This window comes from Delphinapterus leucas, chromosome 9 (assembly GCF_059928025.1).
Source record: "Delphinapterus leucas isolate spDelLeu-1000000601 "Yukka" chromosome 9, BTC_Dleu_Yukka2, whole genome shotgun sequence".
Taxonomy (NCBI): Eukaryota; Metazoa; Chordata; class Mammalia; order Artiodactyla; family Monodontidae; genus Delphinapterus; species Delphinapterus leucas.
In genome coordinates, this window is record NC_143137.1 from 99,317,952 (window position 1) to 99,339,307 (window position 21,356).

The 21,356-nt window shown below is 43.1% G+C and overlaps 1 protein-coding gene across 3 annotated transcripts in view; it reads right to left on the bottom strand.

The window, feature by feature from the left end:
• Positions 1-11,677, bottom strand: part of LANCL2 (LanC like glutathione S-transferase 2) — a 60,227-nt gene extending 48,550 nt beyond the window's left edge. Inside the window, exon 1 of one of the 3 annotated variants that reach the window (XM_022593169.3) lies at positions 11,463-11,677. In XM_022593169.3, the coding sequence (XP_022448877.1) occupies positions 11,463-11,651 (189 nt within the window). In that variant the 5' untranslated portion in view covers positions 11,652-11,677. Of the gene's footprint in view, positions 1-1,987; positions 2,038-11,462 lie in introns of those variants that run through there. The other 2 variants (XM_022593168.3, XM_030761492.2) reach the window with 2 other exon arrangements.
• Between the last annotated feature and the right edge of the window lie 9,679 nt (positions 11,678-21,356).

Below are 21,356 nucleotides of genomic sequence, written 5' to 3' on the forward strand. Positions count from 1 at the left end.
TGCCACTCTAAGCACTCTTGTTCAACACAGTACTGGAAATCCTGGCTAGAGCAATCAGGCAAGATAAAGAAATAAAAGGCATCCAAATCGGAAAGGAAAAAGTAAAACCGTTTATATTTACCGATATGATCTTATATACAGAAAACCCTAAAGACTCAACCAAAAAACTGATAGAACTAACCAATAAATTCAGTAAAGTTGCAGGATATAAAATCAATATATAGAAATCAGTTGTTTCTATACACTAACAACAAACTATCCAGAGAAAGAAAGAAAACAGTCTCATCAGAATAGCATCAAAAACAACAAAATACTTAGGAACACATTTTACCAAAGAGGTGAAAGAGCTGTACTCTGAAAACTGTAAGACTCCGATGAAAGAAAGTGAAGAGATAAACAAATGGAAAGATATCCTGTTTTCATGGATCAGAAAAATTAACATGTACTGCTGTTATGTGTCAAAGAGGATAGATGTCTGATTCTCCATCCAACTGTTTAATAACTTTTTGACTCCAAGTTAGTAATGTAAGCCTCCTGTGTCTTGACCTTTGGTTTCCACCAGTAATCAAAGAGATACAAAATAATTTTCATGAGAAGGAAAAAAACTAGAGTACTACCACTTCATTACCTGGTGTGGCAGAACCCATAAGGTAGTACCTAGCCCACACTTACTGCAGGACACCCTCCTTCCTCATCAGAATCCTGATTAGATTCACAGCAGCCATGCATCCAACCCCAGAAGAGCTACTTGCTTTCCCAGACTGCCTTATGACCAGGGGCAGCCATATGACACAGTTCTAACCAGTGAGATGTAAGTGCAAGTCTTCTAAGGGCTCTTGGAAGGTTCTCATTTTTCTTGATAAAAGAGAAAGATACAGCTGGTACTCCCTTCTTTTTACTCCCTTCGTCCTACTGTAAAATTGGACAAGAAATCTGGGACTAGAGCAGCCATCTTATACTATAGCACAAAAAATATGAGAGAAAGACCAACATAACTGCAGAAATCCTGAAATGAATCAACACCAAGAGTTGCCTACTTCTAGACTTCCTGTTATACAGGAAAAATAATCTAACTGAGATACTTCCAAGTTGAGTCTTCTGTTTATTGTAGCTGAATGCAGGCCTAACACATTCATGTACAGTTTTAGCTCTGGCATGATAACTTTATTCCAAAGCATATGCTTTATTCCTCATAAGTGATACTGGAGTATAGTTCTAAGGCTTACGATTACTCACTCTAATGCCTTTTAATACTTGACAAAATTGCATTGTGAAAATAGTTTCTGTGCCTTCGCTTTAAGGTATCTTTTCTAGTTCCTAATTTTCTAACTCTCTGTCATCAAAGAGATTTCTAATTTGTTGATGTTGGAACCAAAGTCTCAAGAACAAAGAAAAAAATTTATTATGCTGTAATTCTATTTGGAGAAATTTTAACTGGTTAATCTCATTTAATAATGGTATTATTATAAAGATAATTAATAATTATTGAGCACTTTACCATATGCCTAGCACTAAGTGCTCTATGTGACATTTCAATTAATCTTCACATTACTGAATGGTTCTGTTTTTTAGGTGAGAAACCTGAGGCCAGCCCAAGGTCACATGAGACAACAAGAGATTGAGCTTTTGGGGCTGTAGCTAGACTGTCTAATTCGAAAGTTCCTGGGCCTCCCTATGCTGAGCCCTTGTTGTGAAAATCTTTGCTTGATTCTCTATTTACAGTTTACCTTTAGATTTTTGAAAGGCTTACTACAGCTTTCACTCAATCACACCATATGAATACAATACACATCTTCCACAAAGCACAGAAACAGAACGAGTAGCTAAAGAATTTGGGAGGTTTTTCTCTGACTCAAAGATTAATTTTTAGTAACTGCACTGCAATTAGAAAGAAAATATTCTTTTCCTACATACTAGGCAATTTTCCCAAACAAGGATGCCCCAAAGTGCTATAAAGCAAAACGATGTTGGTATTTCTAATACTTACATGTTTTTCTGTATTTTGTTAATGAAAGCTGTGTTTGAGGAAATACAACCCTAAAATACAAAAATACAGAAACCGTAAAAGAGATTGATCATTAACTTTAAAATTCATGATCTTAACTTCAAATAGAGAGTGGAAACTCTCAAAATAGGTGTTTAACATGCACAAATAAATAACTCCTAAAGCAAAAGGGAATGCTTGGAACAGGTATTTGTGAACCAAACTTCTGAGTTTGGATAATGCATCAGGAGAGCTTGTGAATAATATCATTTATTATACTCCTCACATAGGTGGGCACTTGTGACACTCTATCTAATTCAATCCTGATAACCCTATAACAACATTATCATCCCTGTGTTATAGACAAAGAAATTAAAGCTAACAATGACCTGTCTACATTTTTAAAGATAATAAAAATAGCTTTTTAACCCACATTTTGTGTATGTGAGATACACAGATTATACACTCCAGAATATGTGCAAATATATAGACACCAGTAATTACAAGTATATGTATACACAGGCACATATATATACATCAGCAAGTAATTCTTTCATAGGAAAGGTTTTAACAAGTCTTTTTAATCCAGGGCACAAGTTGAGGAAAGTATATTTTGCAATCTCAGATCTCCCAGGGGAAGATGCTCTGTGACAGTTTACACATATGAAGTAGGTGGGCTTGGTTTTCTAACACTTCATTTTCAAACAAAAATGCATAAGCAAAAGTACCCCAATCATTATCTCAAAGTGAATTACTACAGGAGAAAAGGGGAAAAAAGTTGTATGTTTTGACAGTAAAGAATTAGATGGTGGGCATTCCCTGGTGGCACAGTGGTTGTGAGTCCGCCTGCCGATGCAGGGGACACGGGTTCGTGCCCCGGTCCGGGAAGATCCCACATGCCGCGGAGCGGCTGGGTCCGTGAGCCACGGCCGCTGAGCCTGCGCATCCGGAGCCTGTGCTCCGCAACGGGAGAGGCCGCAACAGTGAGAGGCCCGCGTACCGCAAAAAAAAAAAAAAAAAAAAAAGAATTAGATGGTGGGGGAACATCTACCCTCACTAGCAGTATTTTCAATAAACAGAAGAAGGATCATTACCTATACTGAATGTGTGTCAAGGAAATGCTGTTTGTTTAGATGTTTGAAAATAGTTCATTCTTTTAAAAATAGGTGTGTATTTACATAATCAGGTCTGTTTCTGTTTTTCTTGTTTCAAACTCAGTAACACTATTAATAGAAAATATTCTAGACTGCATATCCTAAACACACACATCTGTCCAATTCTGATGTACTTATTTTGTGTCATAAAAATTAATTGATAATCTGCTGTGTATCCTCTCTAGGGGATGTATATATATAACCACAAAAGAAGTCTGTAATTACCATAAAGAACCAAGGACAGCTGCTTAGTAATGGCATATTAATGAACTGATTGCAAGGGCTCAAAGCATACACAATTACAGTTATAAGGTTAATAGGACTTTGTGGTCAAATTATATTTATTTTTGGAAAGCTCTCGGTGAAAAACTAGGTTTCATTTTTGATTAAACAATTGCTGCACGGTATTAGCTAAAATCTAGGGAAGAGAAACATTTTCTGAAAAGGAAACTCAGTTTGTTATATTCAATTCTATTCAAGTAAAATTTGCTCAAACCTATTCTGGCCCTAGCAGACTCCTAGGTGGCCACCCTACAGAATATAGGCCTCACCTGGGACACCCATGAAGTACATTACACAGTCTTATATTAGGTTAGAAGATTGTCTAGAGGACCTAAGTCATGACTCATATAACATTCTAGATACAGAAGAGATTTTAAAGATAAGATGATGCTAATAAATAATATATAAAAATGATTCTAATAAAAAAAGTTTTTTATTTCAGTACATTTATTCATTCAACATTCACTGAGTATCTATTCTGTCCTAGCTCAGTATCAAGTGTGGAGATAGTTTTTAAAATAATAATAATAATTCAAGCATAGGTAAGAAAAAATTCCTGTCTCAAAGAGTCAAGTGGGGAAGAGAAACAAAAATGAATCAGTCAGCCCTCACTAACCACGGATTAAACCTTCAGAGCTCCTGTTTGGGGGTTCAAGAATAAGCATGCGAATCTGAAGATCTATGTCATGATATACAACACTTTTCAATTTTGCTGAGGCCCCAATAAAAAGAGCATGAGTTGACAGAACTGTGGGCAGAGAGTTTAGCTGACTTTCCAACATCCAATAATCCTTTTTCACCTTCCCCACCATCAGCAGGCGTGTTAGTGTCCCCACTGCAGAGATGTGAGTGAGGAAAGCATGCCACGGAATTTAGAAATCTGAGAACATACCCACATGAATACTGCATGTTTGCCTATATTTTCCTCAGAAGGAAAAGGCACAAGAATAAGCATTTCTCCAAGAAGGAAAAAGTAAGAGATATGCAATATTTTTTTATATTCCACTAAAGATATAAACCTTTAAGCAATTTTGCATTATCACATTGTATGTTATAGTGACAAAAAATAGGATACATAATAATGCTAATAGCTATCATTAACTGAACTCTTAAACTACGTACCTATATATTAGTAATTATGTGTAACAAGGTACTAATTGTATCGGTATCAGGCACCCTTTTGACTGCTCTAAATGTATTAACTTAAACACCGTAACAACCTAATGAGGAATGGGTTACTCTACAACTATATTATTATCAACTTTCAACCAATATATTAAGAACTTCAATTACCTTTTCAACTTAACCCTTTACTACAAGCTGATGAGATAAATGCTATTATCCTATGTTAATGGGCATTGTTCTAAGTGTTTAAATGCATTAATAGTCATAACCTATTAGGAAGGTACTATCATTGCCCAAATTACTTGCCCAAAGGCTATAGCTAAAGAGTGGCAGAAAAGTAGGAGCCAAACCCAGGTGTATCCAAGTTCTCACCTGCTCTATACTCCACATGTTATTCCCAACCGATGGGAAATGCTGATTTGCAATATTTTTGTAGTCTCCCCTACATAATCTTCCCCTTATGCTTTTATGTCAATATCTTTCCGTATCAGGAATTGAAAACTGGCTGAAGGTTAAAATTAAAAGAAAATTCAACAAGCTGTAGAGCAGTGCTCCTCCCATATAATGGGCATATGGACTGTCTGGCCTGGGAATTTGGTTAAACGCAGGTTCTGGTTCTTTAGGTGTAGGGTGGAAGCCGCATCTTCTAACAAGCATTCAGGAAAGGCTGATGTTTTGGGTCCACAAATCTCAGTTTGAGGAGAAAGGCTGTAGAGTATATTCCCTCCCTCACCCCCATTTTAGCTCATCTGAACGAAAGAAAAATTATTGGGTCGGCCAAAAAGTTCGTTTGGGTTTTTCCGTAAGATGTTACAAAAAAACCCAAACGAACTTTTTGGCCAACCCAATGTATTTTCTGGGCAACTGAAAAGTGCTATTTCCTTATGCTTCCATGATATATTATGACATTCAACAAATTCTGAAGTGAAAAGCAAAAATACAGAAAATTAAGTGAAAAAGTATAAAATGAAGAATTTCCAACAGCTCAAGATAATGTCAAGTTATAGATTCCAAGTAAAAATTCTCTTTATCTTCATTTTTGTATGGAAAAAGTTTTAAAATCCTTAGGACCCATCAAGTCCTTTAGAACTGGCTCCAATCTACCTTTTCAGCCCCGTTACCACCCAATATTCTTCACGCTCCCTCCTCTGCAGTCAGATTATACTCCCTGCCTTTCCCTTCACGCAGCGCTCCCCCTTAGCCTGGCAAAGTCCCACTGTCAGATTCATTAGCAGAAGCCACTGGACTGAGGTGGCTCCAAAGCCCTGGCAGTGTAGTAAGCAAACCAAAACCTGAGCCCGCAGATGCCTCAAGGTTATGAAATCAAAACACCAAGGACAACCAACGACAAACAGCTAGGCTTTAAGCTATAGCCAATCAAGAATGTCCTTGCTTTGCTTCCACACTTCTTCTACAGAGCTGACCCTTAAAGGAGACAGGTTTGTTGAACTGCTTGGGTCCACCCGCACGGGGATTTTTTTCAACAGTGAATACTACAGTACCACACAATCCCTAGTTGGTTGAATCCACGGATAAGGAACCACAGATATGGAAGAAATTCAGTACAGAGGAATGACCTATGCAGAATTAAGTTATGGGGACATTCGACTGTTCGGAGGATCAGTGCCCCAACCCCCTCACTGTTCCCCTGGCTCGTCGGAAAAATGCTCCTAACCACTTCCAGCTTGGTGCTGCCTGATTCAAATCCATTTGTGCTCACTAAACTCTTAACATTTGTAATATGCCTCAGTTTACCTTTTGACAGTTCCGCTGTCAGAAGAGGAAATCGAAGGAGACCCTTGACAGCCCCCAGGAGGTCCCCTCATTAAAACAGGCCAAGTTTCATGAGATGACTTATTTTGCAAACAAATTAGCCTTACTTTGATTATCTTTAATAGAAATGAGGGTGATTGTAGAGAAAAAAAATTATGTTTCAGTAGAAAATTGTAACACAACCAGGTGCATATCAGATTTTAGTCCTGTTCATTGTCTTTGAGGTTTGCTATATACCTGTAAACTGGACTGGATCCTGAATTCTTCTAGCTTCTTCAAATGCCTGGCTATGACTCTCCAAACTATCAATAGTATTTCCAGTTTTCTCCCACCTTTCTGATCTGGAATCACTAAGAACAAAGATTGCCCTTGAACTTCCTTGAAGGGCCCCCCCCTCAAACCCAGATGGAAGCCAAATTTCAGGACCCTGAACCTTAGATCCACATCCCTCAACTAAAAAGGGCTCCTCCAGACTCTTGGAACTGCACACCAGGTGAAGATCTGAAGTGAAATTGACCAGGGAGGTTCCTCCCCAGAAGCAGATGGCATCTCCCAAGATCCCAGAACAAGATCTTCATCTCCAATATAAAAGCCTTCATTCCTTTTGCCACTTCACTACTTGCTTTTTCTCTCTGCTAATGCACAAGAAGACAATGCTCCTTAGCTCTGGCAACTATCCCTGAATCTACTGCCAAGGCCATAGCTGCACAACAAGAGTCACTAGGCTTTCTTGCTAAGGTGGTTCTAGATAATAGAATTGCTTAGATCACTTACTGGCTAAACAAGGAGTGTGCACCAAAGCAAATACTTCCTGCTGTACCTGGATCAACCCCTCTGATATTTTAGCAAATGTAAGAAATTAGCAAATAAGCTACTTGGCTAAAACAGGTTGATATCCCTTCAGGTATATTCTTTGATTTATTTGATACCAACTGGTTTCGTTCATGGGGGCCCTGGTTTAGGATTAGCCTTCAGTCTCTGTGTTATCGTCCTCATAGTCGCCATCAGTCTCCCTGGTGGGCTACATTCTCTCAACTGTCTTAAACGCATGTTCACAGCCATCAGCAGTACATCAGGTGGTCTCACTGCTCTTGGAGAAACAGAAACAAGTGAACAAAGAGATGAACAGCAAAAACAATTCTTCCATGGACCTGACACCACAACCTGTGAGTTCCACAATGAGACAAGAGCAACTTAACTCTGATGGTGACCGAGGGTGGCGCTTTTACACCATTCGAGACCAATCTCTCATGTATGAGAGCGTGACCAAAAGGGGTATTGTTAGATTAACTAAACAAGGAGACCGTTAGGCCGAGGTGGCTCTACTGCCTTGGCAGCCTCTGTAAGCAAACTAAAACCTAAGCCTGTAAATGCCTCAAGGTTACAAAAGCAAAACCTAAGGACAACCAATCACAAAGAGCCAACTGGGCTTTAAGCTATAGCAACTGGATTCCTGACCCTCAGAAACTATGTGAGATAATAAATGTTTATTAAATTATTAAGTTTGGGGATCATTTCTTACATAGCAATAGATGGATAGTAACAGTGGCTTCTCCCTTGAGTGCCCTCTTAGCCCCAGGAATGGGGCTGCTCCTCATATCGGCTATTCCTATATTCTTTAGAGTTCTCTTTACTTCTTATGAGGCAACCTCTCGTTACTCCAATCTCTTTATGCTTAGGAATAATTCTTTATATGAAACTTTCCCTACCAAATCACTGTGTGGTTTCTGTCTCCTGAGTGTATCCTTGACGATACAGCAGATAAACCTGACGCTGCTCATCGGAGAAGCACTCTGAGAAACACTGGTGTACATCAACCATGATTCAGCTCCTGAAGTTCACGGCCACAAGGAAATCAAGCAAAAAGAAGAAGGGAAGAAATGGCTATTAGAGAAGTAGCCAACAGTGCTGACTTTAGATACCTTCCAAATTTAAAAAACAAAAACAAAAAAAGCTGCTATTACACTGGTTCACTGCTTTTCATAGTATCTGGACCGACGTTGTCAAAATGTTACAAAAGCCTACTTACAGAAACATAATTCAGTGAAGTAGACTTGACCTGGTTTTAGAACTGGAGGTGAATCTTACTGATTGATTACACCACAACATATACACAGCTAACCTAAACGGGATCAAATAAGTGACTTAAAGAGTACTTAGCAATAAAGTGACTGTGCTGGTAGATTTTACGTAATCTTTTCTCACTAACAGCACACACCGTCATGATAAAATCATTCCTCAATGCCTAATTTACAAATTACACTCTGTATTAATTTCCTAGGGTGCCGAAACAAATTGAGTGGCTTAAAACAACAGAAGTTTATAGTCTCACAGTTCTCGAGGCCATAAGTCCAAAATCAAGGGTTGGCAGGGCCATGTTCCGTCTGAGACTCTGGGCAGAATCCTTCCTTGCCTCTTCTAGTTTCTGGTGTTTGCTAGCAATCTCTGACATTCCTTGGCTTACAAATGCATCACTCTAATCTCTGCCTCCATCATTCCATGGCCATTTTCTCTCTCCCTGTGTGTCTGTCTCTCTTCTAAGGACACTAGTTTATATTGGATTAAGAGCCTACCTTACTCCAGCATGACCTTACTTTAATTACATATAACATAACCTTATTCCCAAGAGTCACATTCTGACATTCCACAGGTCAGGACTTCATCTTTTGGGGAGACACAATTCAACTCATAACACCCTCATTTTCATGAAACTTCATGTCTATCAAAACAAATGCATAGTTTGACAACTTCTATTTTAATTACATTCTTAATATTCTGAGAATTAAAGATGTAATAATCACAATCTATCAATACAGAAGGCAGGGAAACTTAATTCATGTTCATTTTATTTTACTACTTCCCTAAATCTAAGCATTCTCTTACCTTAAGTGGGGTCTGGCTGCTTGCTGCTCTAAAACCAATACTCTAGAGGCAAGGCTGGTGGAAATGAAAGTTTGCTTTATTTTGGACGCTGGCAAACCAAGGGAGGGGGGAGGGGGTACTCGTGTCCAAAGGCTGACACCCCCCGCCCCCAAGGATGACCAGTGGGTAAGAGCTTTTAAAGGCGAGTTTCTGGGGTGTGTAAGTGGAAGCAGGGGGCTACGTGCAGAAGAGCACAGGCAGCTCTGACAGGCGTCTCGGAATTGGTCATGTGGTGGTCTGATCAACATCATCTTGTTTTAAGAACACTTAGTTTTCAGTTCCAGGGTCGGTTTGCTCCGATTTCTTTGAGGCCAGTTCTCAGAATTGTGGCAGCTGATGTCATGGCTACAGTCTGGTCATCACGTAGTTCACTTCTTCCACCTGGTGGGGCTTTCCATCTCTACAAAACAGCTCAAAGGACATGGCCCAGAATACTATCTACAGCCCTTGAGGAGGAACTAAAGGTCCTTCACTTTGCTTCATGACTAAACTATTATTTTGTCCTGTTTGATTGCTTTCCTTTGCTTCTGCATTTTCTCACTTCTCTAATTCAACTTATTTGGCTGCAGTTTTTCTACAGACGAAAGGTGTGCTGAGGACATGGGCGGGGGGCGGCGGTGCGGACCACAGGGTCCTGCTCCATTTCATGTCCACCTTTCAAAATCAGAAATCCCTCTCTCCCTTTAATGTGCTCTCATCTTGATGTTCAAGAACATGAAAAAACTCTTCCCCTTTCCTTTAGTATATAACAACGACCACTGGCATGGGCCCCCCACCCTGACTTATTTTTATTGTTTAATTGCATGGAGATATCACAAGCCCCATTAGTTATTTGTGGCTTAATTTTCTTTTACATAAGCCCGTTTGGTATGTAGTTGACGTCAACATTATGTTTACTGGATATAAAAGGTTAAAAAGAAAAACATGTAATTTCAGAACCAGTGTTTATCTCCTTCTCTGAGGTAGAAAATGAAACTCAACTGTTCTCACCTCTTTACTGTTCTCAGGGAGACTCAAATAGTGGTTCCTTTCACTTATCTTTAAACTGACAATATGTATGAATGACAGATTTTTCAAATGTTTGCCAGAGACTTATTTTTACTACAAAGGATTTAAACACCGAGTCACAAACAAAACAGAAATGTATGTGAAAACAGAAGAAATCCAGAGAAAAATCAGTGCTGACATATGAATTCTAAACCACGAGCACTGACTTTTCCAGGGGAAGAATGAGGGTGGATTTATTGGGGGGCTTACCAGGTACCACGTAAGGCAGTTTGGCAGACCACTTGATATACTTTAATTCAATCACTAACATCCCTGTGAGTTAGGAATTGTTCTCCAGATTTGAATTACATACAAGAAGAGCGAGTTTAGAGAAGTCACTTGCCTAAGATTCCATGTTCAGACCAATAATAGCTCTTTCAAAATTGCCTTCATTGGGGCGAACTAACGCCTTTTCAAACACAAAATACATGGGGAGCCAGGGAGGTAAAGTAGGAGTTGGAACAGAGATCAGTGGAAACACAGGAACCTAACCGGTGAACGCGCGGCTTTACCAAAACGAGAACAGCTGTGCCGATTTTCACGGATTCCTTCCTGTCCACCTTCCCCCTACCGACTTAGCTTGTTCACACGTATTCCACTGCCGACTCCTGGGCGCACATACCAGACCCATTACAGTGACACTACTGTGTAGAAACAAGGCCTTTTGGTTGCTGTTCCCAAGCCCTACATTCCAAGGACAGGGGACCGCAGGCCAGGGCTGACGATAACCTCGGCCCCAGGGAAAGTGCCAACAGGCGGTCAGCGGGTACGCTTTACAGCTCTGGGGGCGGGCCCTCGATGATAAACAAATCTGCACCTCAACAGACCCCGGAGACCTGGCCCGCACTTCCGAGAGCCCCGAAAGAGCGTATTTCAAAGGCACGAGGGACCAGGAGGCGCCTACCAGGAGGAAAGCGGCTAACAACGTAGAGCTCCACAGCCTTCCAGGGCCACATCGCCCGGGAAGGACCGAAGCTCGGCGCCCGCGCGCTGGGAGCTCGCCAGCCCCGGACCGCCCAGCGGCGGAACCCAGGGCCCTGACCCAGGAACAGCGCGCGGCGCGGGTGGGTGACTTCCGCGCGGCGAGGGGGCGGCGGGTGGACGCTACCACCGCCGGCGCTCCCCTCCCCCAACGCCTGGCGCGGCCCGAGTCCGGCCGCCGGTCGCCGACTCACCTTCCCATCGCTGTGGAAGGGGAGGCCGAGCTCGTCGGGAGTGAGCTGGGGGCGAGCACGTGGCGGCTCCTCGGCCGGCACGGCGGCGGCGGCCTCGTAGTCCGGGAAGGGGTTGGGGAACGCCCGCTCTTCCATATCCGCGTCCCCGCCCAACTGCAACTTAAACCTCCGGGACATGGTCTCGCCCATGTCGGCCGCGCGCCCTGCCCTCCGCGGGGCCGCGCGGTACGGCGAGCGAGCGGGGACAAGCCTCCTCCGAGGCGCTCGGGCCCGGCCACGGGCGGGTCTCAGGCAAGCCCTAAGGAAGGCGGCGGGCGCCCCGCCCCGGCCCGGCTCTAGACGGGCCCTCGGGTAGGCTGCGGCGATTCGCAGTCACCGGAGCGCCGCGGTAGCGGGGTCCCCTCCGAGGAGTAGGCTCCGGCCAGCGGCGCCGCAAGGGCAGCGTCTCCGGGGAGGGCGCTGTCCCTCCCAGTCATCCCGCCGTCGGGGGGGAGGGGGGTCTGGAGGAGGAGCCACCGCCTTTTTTTTTTTCCTTTTAGGTTTTAAGTCCTTTTGTTTTGAATAAACGGGTATCTTTGGTAGCAGCATGTAATGTGAAAGCATCCTTAATCACCTAAATATTTCATTGACCGCCCCCCCCCCGGCTCGTCCAATATTAGTTTAATTGCCCAGGAGCATAACATGGATAATAATAAAAGGACACAAGCAAGTACATCTGCATTTATGTAATCACAACATAGTTAGCAGCCTTTATTGGTTCTCTTTGTTCTTCTTGTTGTTTCTTTAATTATTTGAAACTAAATAGATGTAATGATTTCTCCCCCTTGAGGGAAATATATTATTCCTTTTTTTTTTTTTCCATTTAAACATTGAATGCCAGATGGTACTAGGTGATGACAAAAGATAGTTTTTACCCTCGGGATTCCAAGTTAGTGGGTGAGAAAAGTAAGCATAGCTTAGCATGATGTGGGTACTTTTCTGAAACCAAGCAAGGTATACATTAATATGTCAAAAAGTGACATGATAGAGGAAAACAGTACCAAGCCCTGGAAAGGCTCCATCCTCCTGCCTCTGTGGCCTGGCTTCCCACTCCTGTCTGTCCTGTTGTCTCCCCCAACTGTACAAGGATGCACATGTGAAACAGCCCCTACCTATAGGATGACCATAGGAAATTCCACTGTTGGAAAAAATCATTATAAAGGGGTTAGCATAAATATATATCCTTAGAGTTCAAGGAAACAGAACTGATATAATGGAATGCCCTGAGGGGCCCGCTCCACTCTTCTGCTTCATTCGTTTGTCCCGGGGTCCATCTTTCTCCCACCCTCAGTCAAGGACATTTTCTAACTGCTCCTGAATTCTGATACCTTTACCATATAGGAAATTCAGTCCCCTTGTTAGGTAGTTAGTCAGACATTAGCAGCAAGGAGGTGACAGTGGCGAGAAAGACAAGGAAAAATCGAGTCACACACCCAGCCTTCTGGGGACTCTCCCCTGACCCCCCCAGAACGGGCGAAACTATGGTCGTGTGGTGAGCAACTTATCCTGATAAAGAGAGGCACAGTGATACGAGGGGGACTTCCCTGGGCTGCCCATGCCCAGACCACACAGGCATATAACCTATAGTGAACCCGAACTCATTATACCATAATTATAATAAAATCTACAGGTAGTTTTGCCCCCCGCCCCCCCAGTGGGCGTTTCTTAGCGATTCAAGGGTGAGAGCATGCACAGCAGTAAACTTGTTCCATAGCTCGGGACTGTCAATCAAATAATGATCCCGTTACTCACCCCCGCCTCCCTGCAAAATGCTCCTTAAAAGGGCTCTTAAGTAAATTAAATAAATAAATAAATTTTAAAAATTAATAAAAAAAAAACGCTCTTAAGCCTGTACAGGAATGCTGCTTTCAATTCGCAGAAACAGCTTTCTCTCTCCCTCCCTCCCTCCCTCGCGCTCTCTCTCTCTCTCCCTTTGCTTCGATGAACTTTGCTTTGGGCTTCCTTCACTTCGCTGAAACAGCCCGCTCGCTCTTTCTCTCTCTCCCTCTCTGAGAGTGTACCTATGCTTAAATAAACTTTGCTTTGTGCTTGAGCTTAACGTGGTAGTTTGCAATTCTTTGCTTACTATCGTGAACCGATATTGCTGCTCCGGGCCTTCCGTTGACCTCCTCGGTTGAAGCTACTTCGTTACAACGCAAGTCCACACGGTGACACCCTAACCACTGAGTCTGACCTGTCTTAGGAGCCATCCCTCTCCCACCTCAGGGACTTTACTACACAGAATAACCCACAGCAGACGTTTCCCAAAGCCTGCGTTATGTAGACCCTAACACCGCAGGTAGGTGCAGCAGAAGCATCCACTGCTGGCTTTATGTTAAGCCTGGTGACCTTTGATCTCTCTCCACCCCTGTTGACTGAAAAAAAAAAAGCACAAGCTAAAAGTTGAGAATTATGTTTTATTCGGTGGCCTTACTGAGGACTATAGCCTGGGATGGCAGCCACTCAGATAGCTCTGAGGAACTGTTCCAAAGAGGTAACCGAGGAGCTAGCATATATAGGAGTTTGCTGGAAAAAAACAAAACAAAACAAACCCTGTTGTTGAATATGAAAAGATTACTGCTAATCACACACACACACAAAAACCCCAGACATCGCAAATTAATGATTTTAGGCTCATTGACAGTATTCCATTGGTTGGCATCTTAACTGTCTGGGGCCAGTATCCTGCTTTTCTCCATCCTGAATCCCCTCAGGGTGCACCATCGGGAACGGGTGCACCATTGGGAACGGCCGCACTGGCTGAGGGCTTGATGGTCAGAACATTCCTCATTTACTGAAATGGCAGGGCAACATTGTGTCCACAACCTGGTGCGAGGTAAAGGCAGGTTTTCTCATTCTTCTTAAAATCTTGGGCATAACCATGGACAACTGTTGGCAAGTACACAAACTTGTCCTAAGGACAACCGGTATGTTCAAAGACCGACGTAGCTAAACCCGGTTTAAGGAATTGGCAAATTTTCCTAAACGCTGTCCGATCTGCCGGTTCCTGCCCTCAGTGGAGATTTCACTTACTGATTAAATTATTTTTCAAGAAGTGACTGTCTCCGTTCTTCACCTTCTTGCCTCCAAGAGGCTTTTTAATGCAGGAGGTATGGGGATCCGTTCTGCCCTTTCAAACCTCAGGACCATCCTCCTCTGGTGTACACTCTTTAGTAGTACAAAGATTCGACCAGTGCCTTGAATTACAACATTTCAATTATTTTAGGCCAAACCAAATTCTTTGACAGGGAGGGCATCCTCCCCAACCCTTCTATGTAAGTGAGATGGACAGTACAAGGATTAGCTAAATGCCCATCCGAAACAAATCCCGGGAGTGGTAAGGACAATTTGCAATTGACCTGTCCCTTCTCTCAAAGGAATCTAACTGGGAGAGGGGCGCCTCTGTGTTCCCTGGCTGAAACCTAGGGCACCACTCAAGGTTGGGAACTCTGAAAGGGCCCAGGGAGTGAGACTTCTCCCCGTCACAGCAGGTTTTCCGGAGGGAGTGCAGAGGGCTGCATGGCTGAGAAACTTCCAGATGGCATGCCTGTTGGCAGGGGGTCAGGGGAAGGAACATTTGTTGATGACACATGCAGGCCTGAGGCTTTGTTTGTTTTTGATTTATTAAGTGTTTTTCTTTCTATTATATTTATCCTTCACGTTTGTCATCTGACAGGCTTTAGATTTGTCCATGTTCCTCAGCTACCAGTGAGTCCTCTGGTCCCATTGCCAGAGCTGCCCAGGCTTTCATTAAGAAGGCTTTTCCTTTGGATGGTACAAGGGGAAGTCCCAGCAGGCAGACCAGCAAACTCCCTTTGTCTTTCACTGCATTCCCCTCTGAGATTTCCCTACACTTTGTCCATCCATCAGGGTCCAAGTTGTTAGCTAGTTGGGGAAAGAAACAAGCCCAGGGGTATGGGGGGGGTTTGCTTTACCCCCTTTCTCTGTTGATACATAAGACGGTTCCTTTCAGCTGCAGTCCATATACAGGACCTATGTATGCTCTACAGCCCTGATTTAAGGCAAATTTGATCCCTTAAGCTGGCAGCTCTCAAAGTGCGATCAGAGACCCTTTAGGGTGGCTAAGAAGCCAACACTAGTTTTTGGTGTTTTGATTTTGAGAATAATTTAATATGTTAACTTTAACATAAACTATTATATCTTAATGTCATTATTTTAAATGTGAAGAAACAGATCCTTACAAGACCAAAATAACACACAGCCCATAAGATGGGTTTCTCCCTTTTCCTTTTTTTAAAATTTAAACAAATGTTCACCAGGCCAGTTCAACAAGTAAGGCAAATAATGTGGATATGAACGTTGCAGTTCGCAATATACCACATCTAGAACCTAGGGAGGTGCATTAGACAGAAGGGGTAGTCATTCTAATTAGACAATCAAGTAACATCATGACAAATGGATTTGCAGCATCAAAACTCTTCATTTAGATTTCTTATCTCTTAGTGATCAGAGGTCCCACGTTGTCTCCAGTCTTTTTGATACCGACCAAGGTTCGTGGCCTTCCCCAAACAATAGAAATTGACTAGAGGCCGGTCAAGGCTTTATTGGGGCCCCTGCTGCAGCAGGAGGGAGAACAAGTAACAGGTTTCCCTGCTTGCTTCCAGAGGGGTTGGGGAGTGGGGGGCTCTGAGGTGCAAGCTGTTTCCTTACATGGGGTGAGGGCAGGGGTGTATCCAGGGGTCGGGCCAGAGGGGCGGCTTAGGTTGTTTGCTCACCCCTTAGGTGGTGTCGAGTGCAGGGGGCACGTGCAGTGCCCTGCTTTTGCTCCTGACACCCTGTTTTGCTGCCAGCTCTTCAGAAGTGGCAGTTGGGCTTTTTTTGGTCTTTTGTATCTTTTGTCCAGAATTTGCCCCAACTGCACGTGCACACAGTTATTTTTAGTCCCATATACTTTCTTTGTATCTTGTTGCTCTAGGAGCCGATTGTCCAGGTGCAAGCACGGCAGCCCTGCAGCAGAGGGTCCCGGGTTCCAGCCTGTCTCATCTTTGTTGTGTTTTGTGTGAAATCCGTTACAGAATGGAAATCTTTTGGACCTCCAACAGTGGCAGGAGTACAGATCAGGGTTGTTTTTCTGGATATGAAAGGCTGCAATGATCTCTAACATAAAATCTTTTGTTAGCTAGATAACCAACTGCAGCTGTCCCAGCAGCAACGGTAACTGGTGCTCTGGTAGTCAGACATGTCACTCATACACGTGCACAGGACACAGAGCACGAGTGGGCCTGCGCAGACAGCTGGAGTCGTGTGTGAGAGGAGTACCCGTGAACTACTGTCTCTCATGAGTGTACCGTGGGGTTTTCCAGAGGCAACATGATATGTGATGTCATAGCGGATTAAGTAGAGAAGCAGCCAGGTGAAAAGATTCGCAAAAATATAAAACAATGCCCCTTTTCTCATGCATGTTATTTTTTTTTAACATCTTTATTGGAGTACAATTGCTTTACCATGGTGTGTTAGTTTCTGCTTTATAACAGTGAATCAGCTATACATATGCATATATCCCCATATCTGTTATTTTGGTTTTGAAAATAGTTATCTTTCATAAAAATATGTTTATGTTAATCTGTAGCATGTAGTTTACGTTAATATATTGACAAATGAATAAATATTAAAATGTTTTCAGTTTGAATTTCTAATTTGGTACGTATTGATAGATATTGCCCACATAGAAATTATTTTGGGTCCTCAATAAATTGTAAAGGTGTAAAGGGATTCTGAGGCCGGACATTTGAGAACCACTGCCTTCAGCAAGCTGTTGCATCAGGCACATTTCACTTCGGGGACATGATTCAAAGCAGTACAATGTGTAGGTAAGCACTGCAAAGAGCTGCACCCTCACCTGCTCGTGTTTGCCACTTCCTGTAGTCTTTTTTACTAGGTCTCCCTATGACACTAATGTATTTTGATGTCATTTGTATAATTTCTTGCTTTGTGGAACTCAATTTGTGATTGGAAAATTATGATCAAAGAAAGGCTAGGTGTCAATTCAAACATGTAAAAGGAGAGTTAGGAGATCCTGTCCCAAATTGCATGTGTAGTCACGGATGTATCAATAGATTTAAAGCTTGTGCCAAAATCTAAAACGTAAGCTGGATGTTAGTGCTTCCATGATAGTTGTAGAAACCAGAAACAATTTAGATTGTAACCAATGTTGGGTTTTGCAAGCATTTGCAGGAAGAAGTGGTGGTGGATTGGAGGGCATCTTTCTCTGCTCCTGTCTCTGTGGCAGCTCTCAGCACCGGTCCTCTGTGGCAGTGCCCCTGGGTGCTGAGCACAGGGCCACTGCTCTCGTGGGGATGCTTCAGCGGCTCTCACCAGAGGAGGGCGTGGCGATCTTTGAAAATCTTTGAGTCAAAATGGGCAATTTCATGCTCTCTTTCTACATCAGATCAAAATCTATCATGACTGCCCAAAATGTCTAATTTGATTTCTAGATCTCTGCAGGAATCTGTGGGACGATTTAAGTTGTTCTAGACTAACAGATAGATAAGAAGGCAAGGGTGAACCCAGCAGTTGGTTAGATCACAGAAAAGGCTAAGAAGGAGCAGACAGCACTGAAGTGGCCACAGGCTCTCAGCACGAGCTCATCTGGAATGCCCCAAAGTATGAGACAGAAAGGTTGACTCAGCTCAGCCGTCTCTGAGAAGGTCTGGGGACACGCAGTCAGCCCTGGCACAGTCCTATTTGCAAGGAATGTGTCTTCCTTTACCCTCTGAGGGCCAGGTGCAACCATCGGGCCCAGGAACAAAGCCTCAGTTGCAGATGTGGTGGGATTCTGAGAACAATGCGGGGCAGGGGCTCATCCCCAGCTCAACCTGGATTGGTCCTCAGAAAAGAGAATGTCATCATTTCCCGCCCTCCCACAGGAAATGATGAATTTATTACATAAGGATGTTATTTGTACATTTAAATGAGCAATACCGAGGAATGAACTTCTAATTTAGCAATACAACGTAGTTTTATATTACGTCAGTTCTACAGATTTTACGTTTCCTGTAAATACAAACTGTACGTCTGTTCCAAAATTTATTGCCTAGATGTTACATTGTAGGGGTTCAAGTAAAAAATGAAATGAAGGGATACGTTAATAATTTAACTGAAACTGAAAACAGGTAAACTATAAGTAATTTAGACTGCATTTGAGACATGGTTCTTACTAACTGCACCTAGCATATAACAGTTTACTAAACATGCAGTTATTTGACTTTTTAAAAATAAGAATTAGACATACATCTATATCATGATCTATAGAATTCTCTACTGACAAAACTGATTTCAAGTTTTTCTTATGCTGTAATGATTAAATTTTTCTTCCTCACACTCAAGTACAAGGATAATCTCTATTCCCATGAGAGTTTTTGAATCAAATCTATCTATATATCTATATCTTTGAACTGCTCTCTGAGCAAAACTGGGAGGACCCATGCCTCTGCATTTTGATTAATAACAGTGCTCTACAAAACACTGGAAGGAAGAATGGGCTTCATGGATAACTGTGCACTACCCCTTCCTTCCTCCAGACCAGGCACAGCCCATGAGGGAGGCAAAGGCAGCGTGGTGCCCTGTGAAGCAGATGCAGTGCCGGAGGAGCAGACTCCCCCTAGAACATAGGAGACGCACTATAAAGATTCCCATAAATATTTGGTGGCGGGGTGTGGTTTGCAGGTAATGAGCCAGTGAACTGTGACTTCCAACTGTTCATGAGAAGTTCTTCATAAGCTAGGGGAACCTGGCCTACCTGGTGCACAGAGCAGTTGCAGAGATAAGTTCTTTCCAGGAAAAAATACAGGATTTTTCAGTAACGAGTACTACAAGATACCTTTTCTACTCAGGTGGCTGCTCTGCCTCCATCTAGCTAATTATTTCCTTAGCTCTTCTCCATGCAAAGCAATAGGCCTCTCCTAAGGCAAACTGGACTTCATTTGGGACAGCCCTCCCATTCATAAGGAAAGAGCTGGCTTACTAGCTAGCTACCCGATCTCCTTAGCAGATAATGGCATGGAAAGATCCCCCTCCTACTCTACATATTGTGCTATATAAACTGTCCAGAATAGGCTAATCTATAAAGACAGAAAATAGATGAGTGGTTTCCTGGGGCTGAGGGGAGAGGGGATTAGGAAGTGATGGTTAGGAGATATGGAGGGTTTTTTTTTGCGGTGATGAAAACGGTCTAAAATTGATTGTGGTGATACAATCAATTGCACAACTCTGTGATATACTAAAGCCATTGAATCATACACTTCCAGTGAGTGAATTATATGCTGTATGAATTATATCTCAATAAAGCTGTTACACACAAAAAACAGTTGAGGCACTGATAGCCAATACCCAGGCAGAAGAGTGCCATGATCCAACTCTCCACCAACACAGGTGGGTGGCAGGACTGAGCTCACCTGCACCAGGTGAGGTGGAGAAACTCAAGACACCTAGGCTGTATGTTGGGACACAGATTTATTATTGATTATTGGCCAAAAAAAGGCTCTGGGAGTGACATTACGTGGCATCACTCAAATGTGCTCTGATATGGTCCCCATGAGAATTAGTATGGTGACCAGAGGAAGAAAGAGATGGATAAAGAGAAAAGGAGAGAGATGGCATAATACACCCTAGGCCCTTCCTTGGAATTTTCCAAGTTCCTTTCCTCTGCCCAGGATTCTTGAAGACTGGCTGTGCCTTCTGGGTGGGGTGCCCCAGGCCCTGGCAGGACATACAAGGGTCCGTTCCCATTTCTTTTCTTCAGAGCACTCGCTCCCTACAGGGTACAAACCAGATGCCCCAGAAGCTCTGGGACTTGTGCCTCTGGAGACTCCCTAGGGTCCCCCTGGCTGGACCCAGGTTCTAGGAGAGTGGTCTGGAGAATGATTAGGCCTCAGAATGGGGCTGATACACTGACTTGGGGTGATTCAAATTGTTTGTGTAAATAATGGCCCTGCAAAACATTATTTGCCTTGGGCCCTATACACCCTCCTGTATGTATTTGTCGACGAAAACTCAATTCATCATCAAGCTAAGAAGGAAAAATTGAGAATTTTGAAATTGAGGATTATAACCTGGGAACCGTTCCGCCTGTTAGAAGTTGAAGGCCCAGTCAAACACATTTTCAAGACAAAGGATCGTACATAAAAATGACATACTTATATTTTACATAAAATTCACCAAAGACACACTAGTCCAGGTAATCATGGTCAAAGTGAGCAGCAGGTCACCATGACCCCTTACAGACCTGGGAAAGAACACTAACCTTTTAAGACGTTCCATTGCTAGCATCAGAAGAAAGGAAAACAATTGATCTTTACCATCGAGCAGGCGCTCCCACTTTTGAGAAGATCTGGTTAATGTATAACACAGATACACACTGCACCTTAAAGGGGGAGGGAGGAGGCCCAAACAGAGAGAATTTTATGCTTAAATTTTCTTGTCTTGCCTTAAAATGTAAATTTTATTTCATCACCTTCCCCAACTTCAGAAATAATGTTAGTAGAGAAGAAGGAACACCATGTTCACCCCTGTGACTGTCACAGTCAATTGCATGGTCAACTCTTCTTCAAAAGGGGGTCAAGAATACACAAGAGTACAACATGGGGAATACAGCCAATAGTTTTTTTTTTTTTTTTTTTTTTTTTTTGCGGTACGCGGGCCTCTCACTGTTGTGGCCTCTCCCGTTGCGGAGCACAGGCTCCAGACGCGCAGGCTCAGCGGCCATGGCTCACGGGCCCAGCCGCTCCGCGGCACGTGGGATCCTCCCAGACCGGGGCACGAACCCATGTCCCCTGCATCGGCAGGCGGACTCTCAACCACTGCGCCACCAGGGAAGCCCTACAGCCAATATTTTTA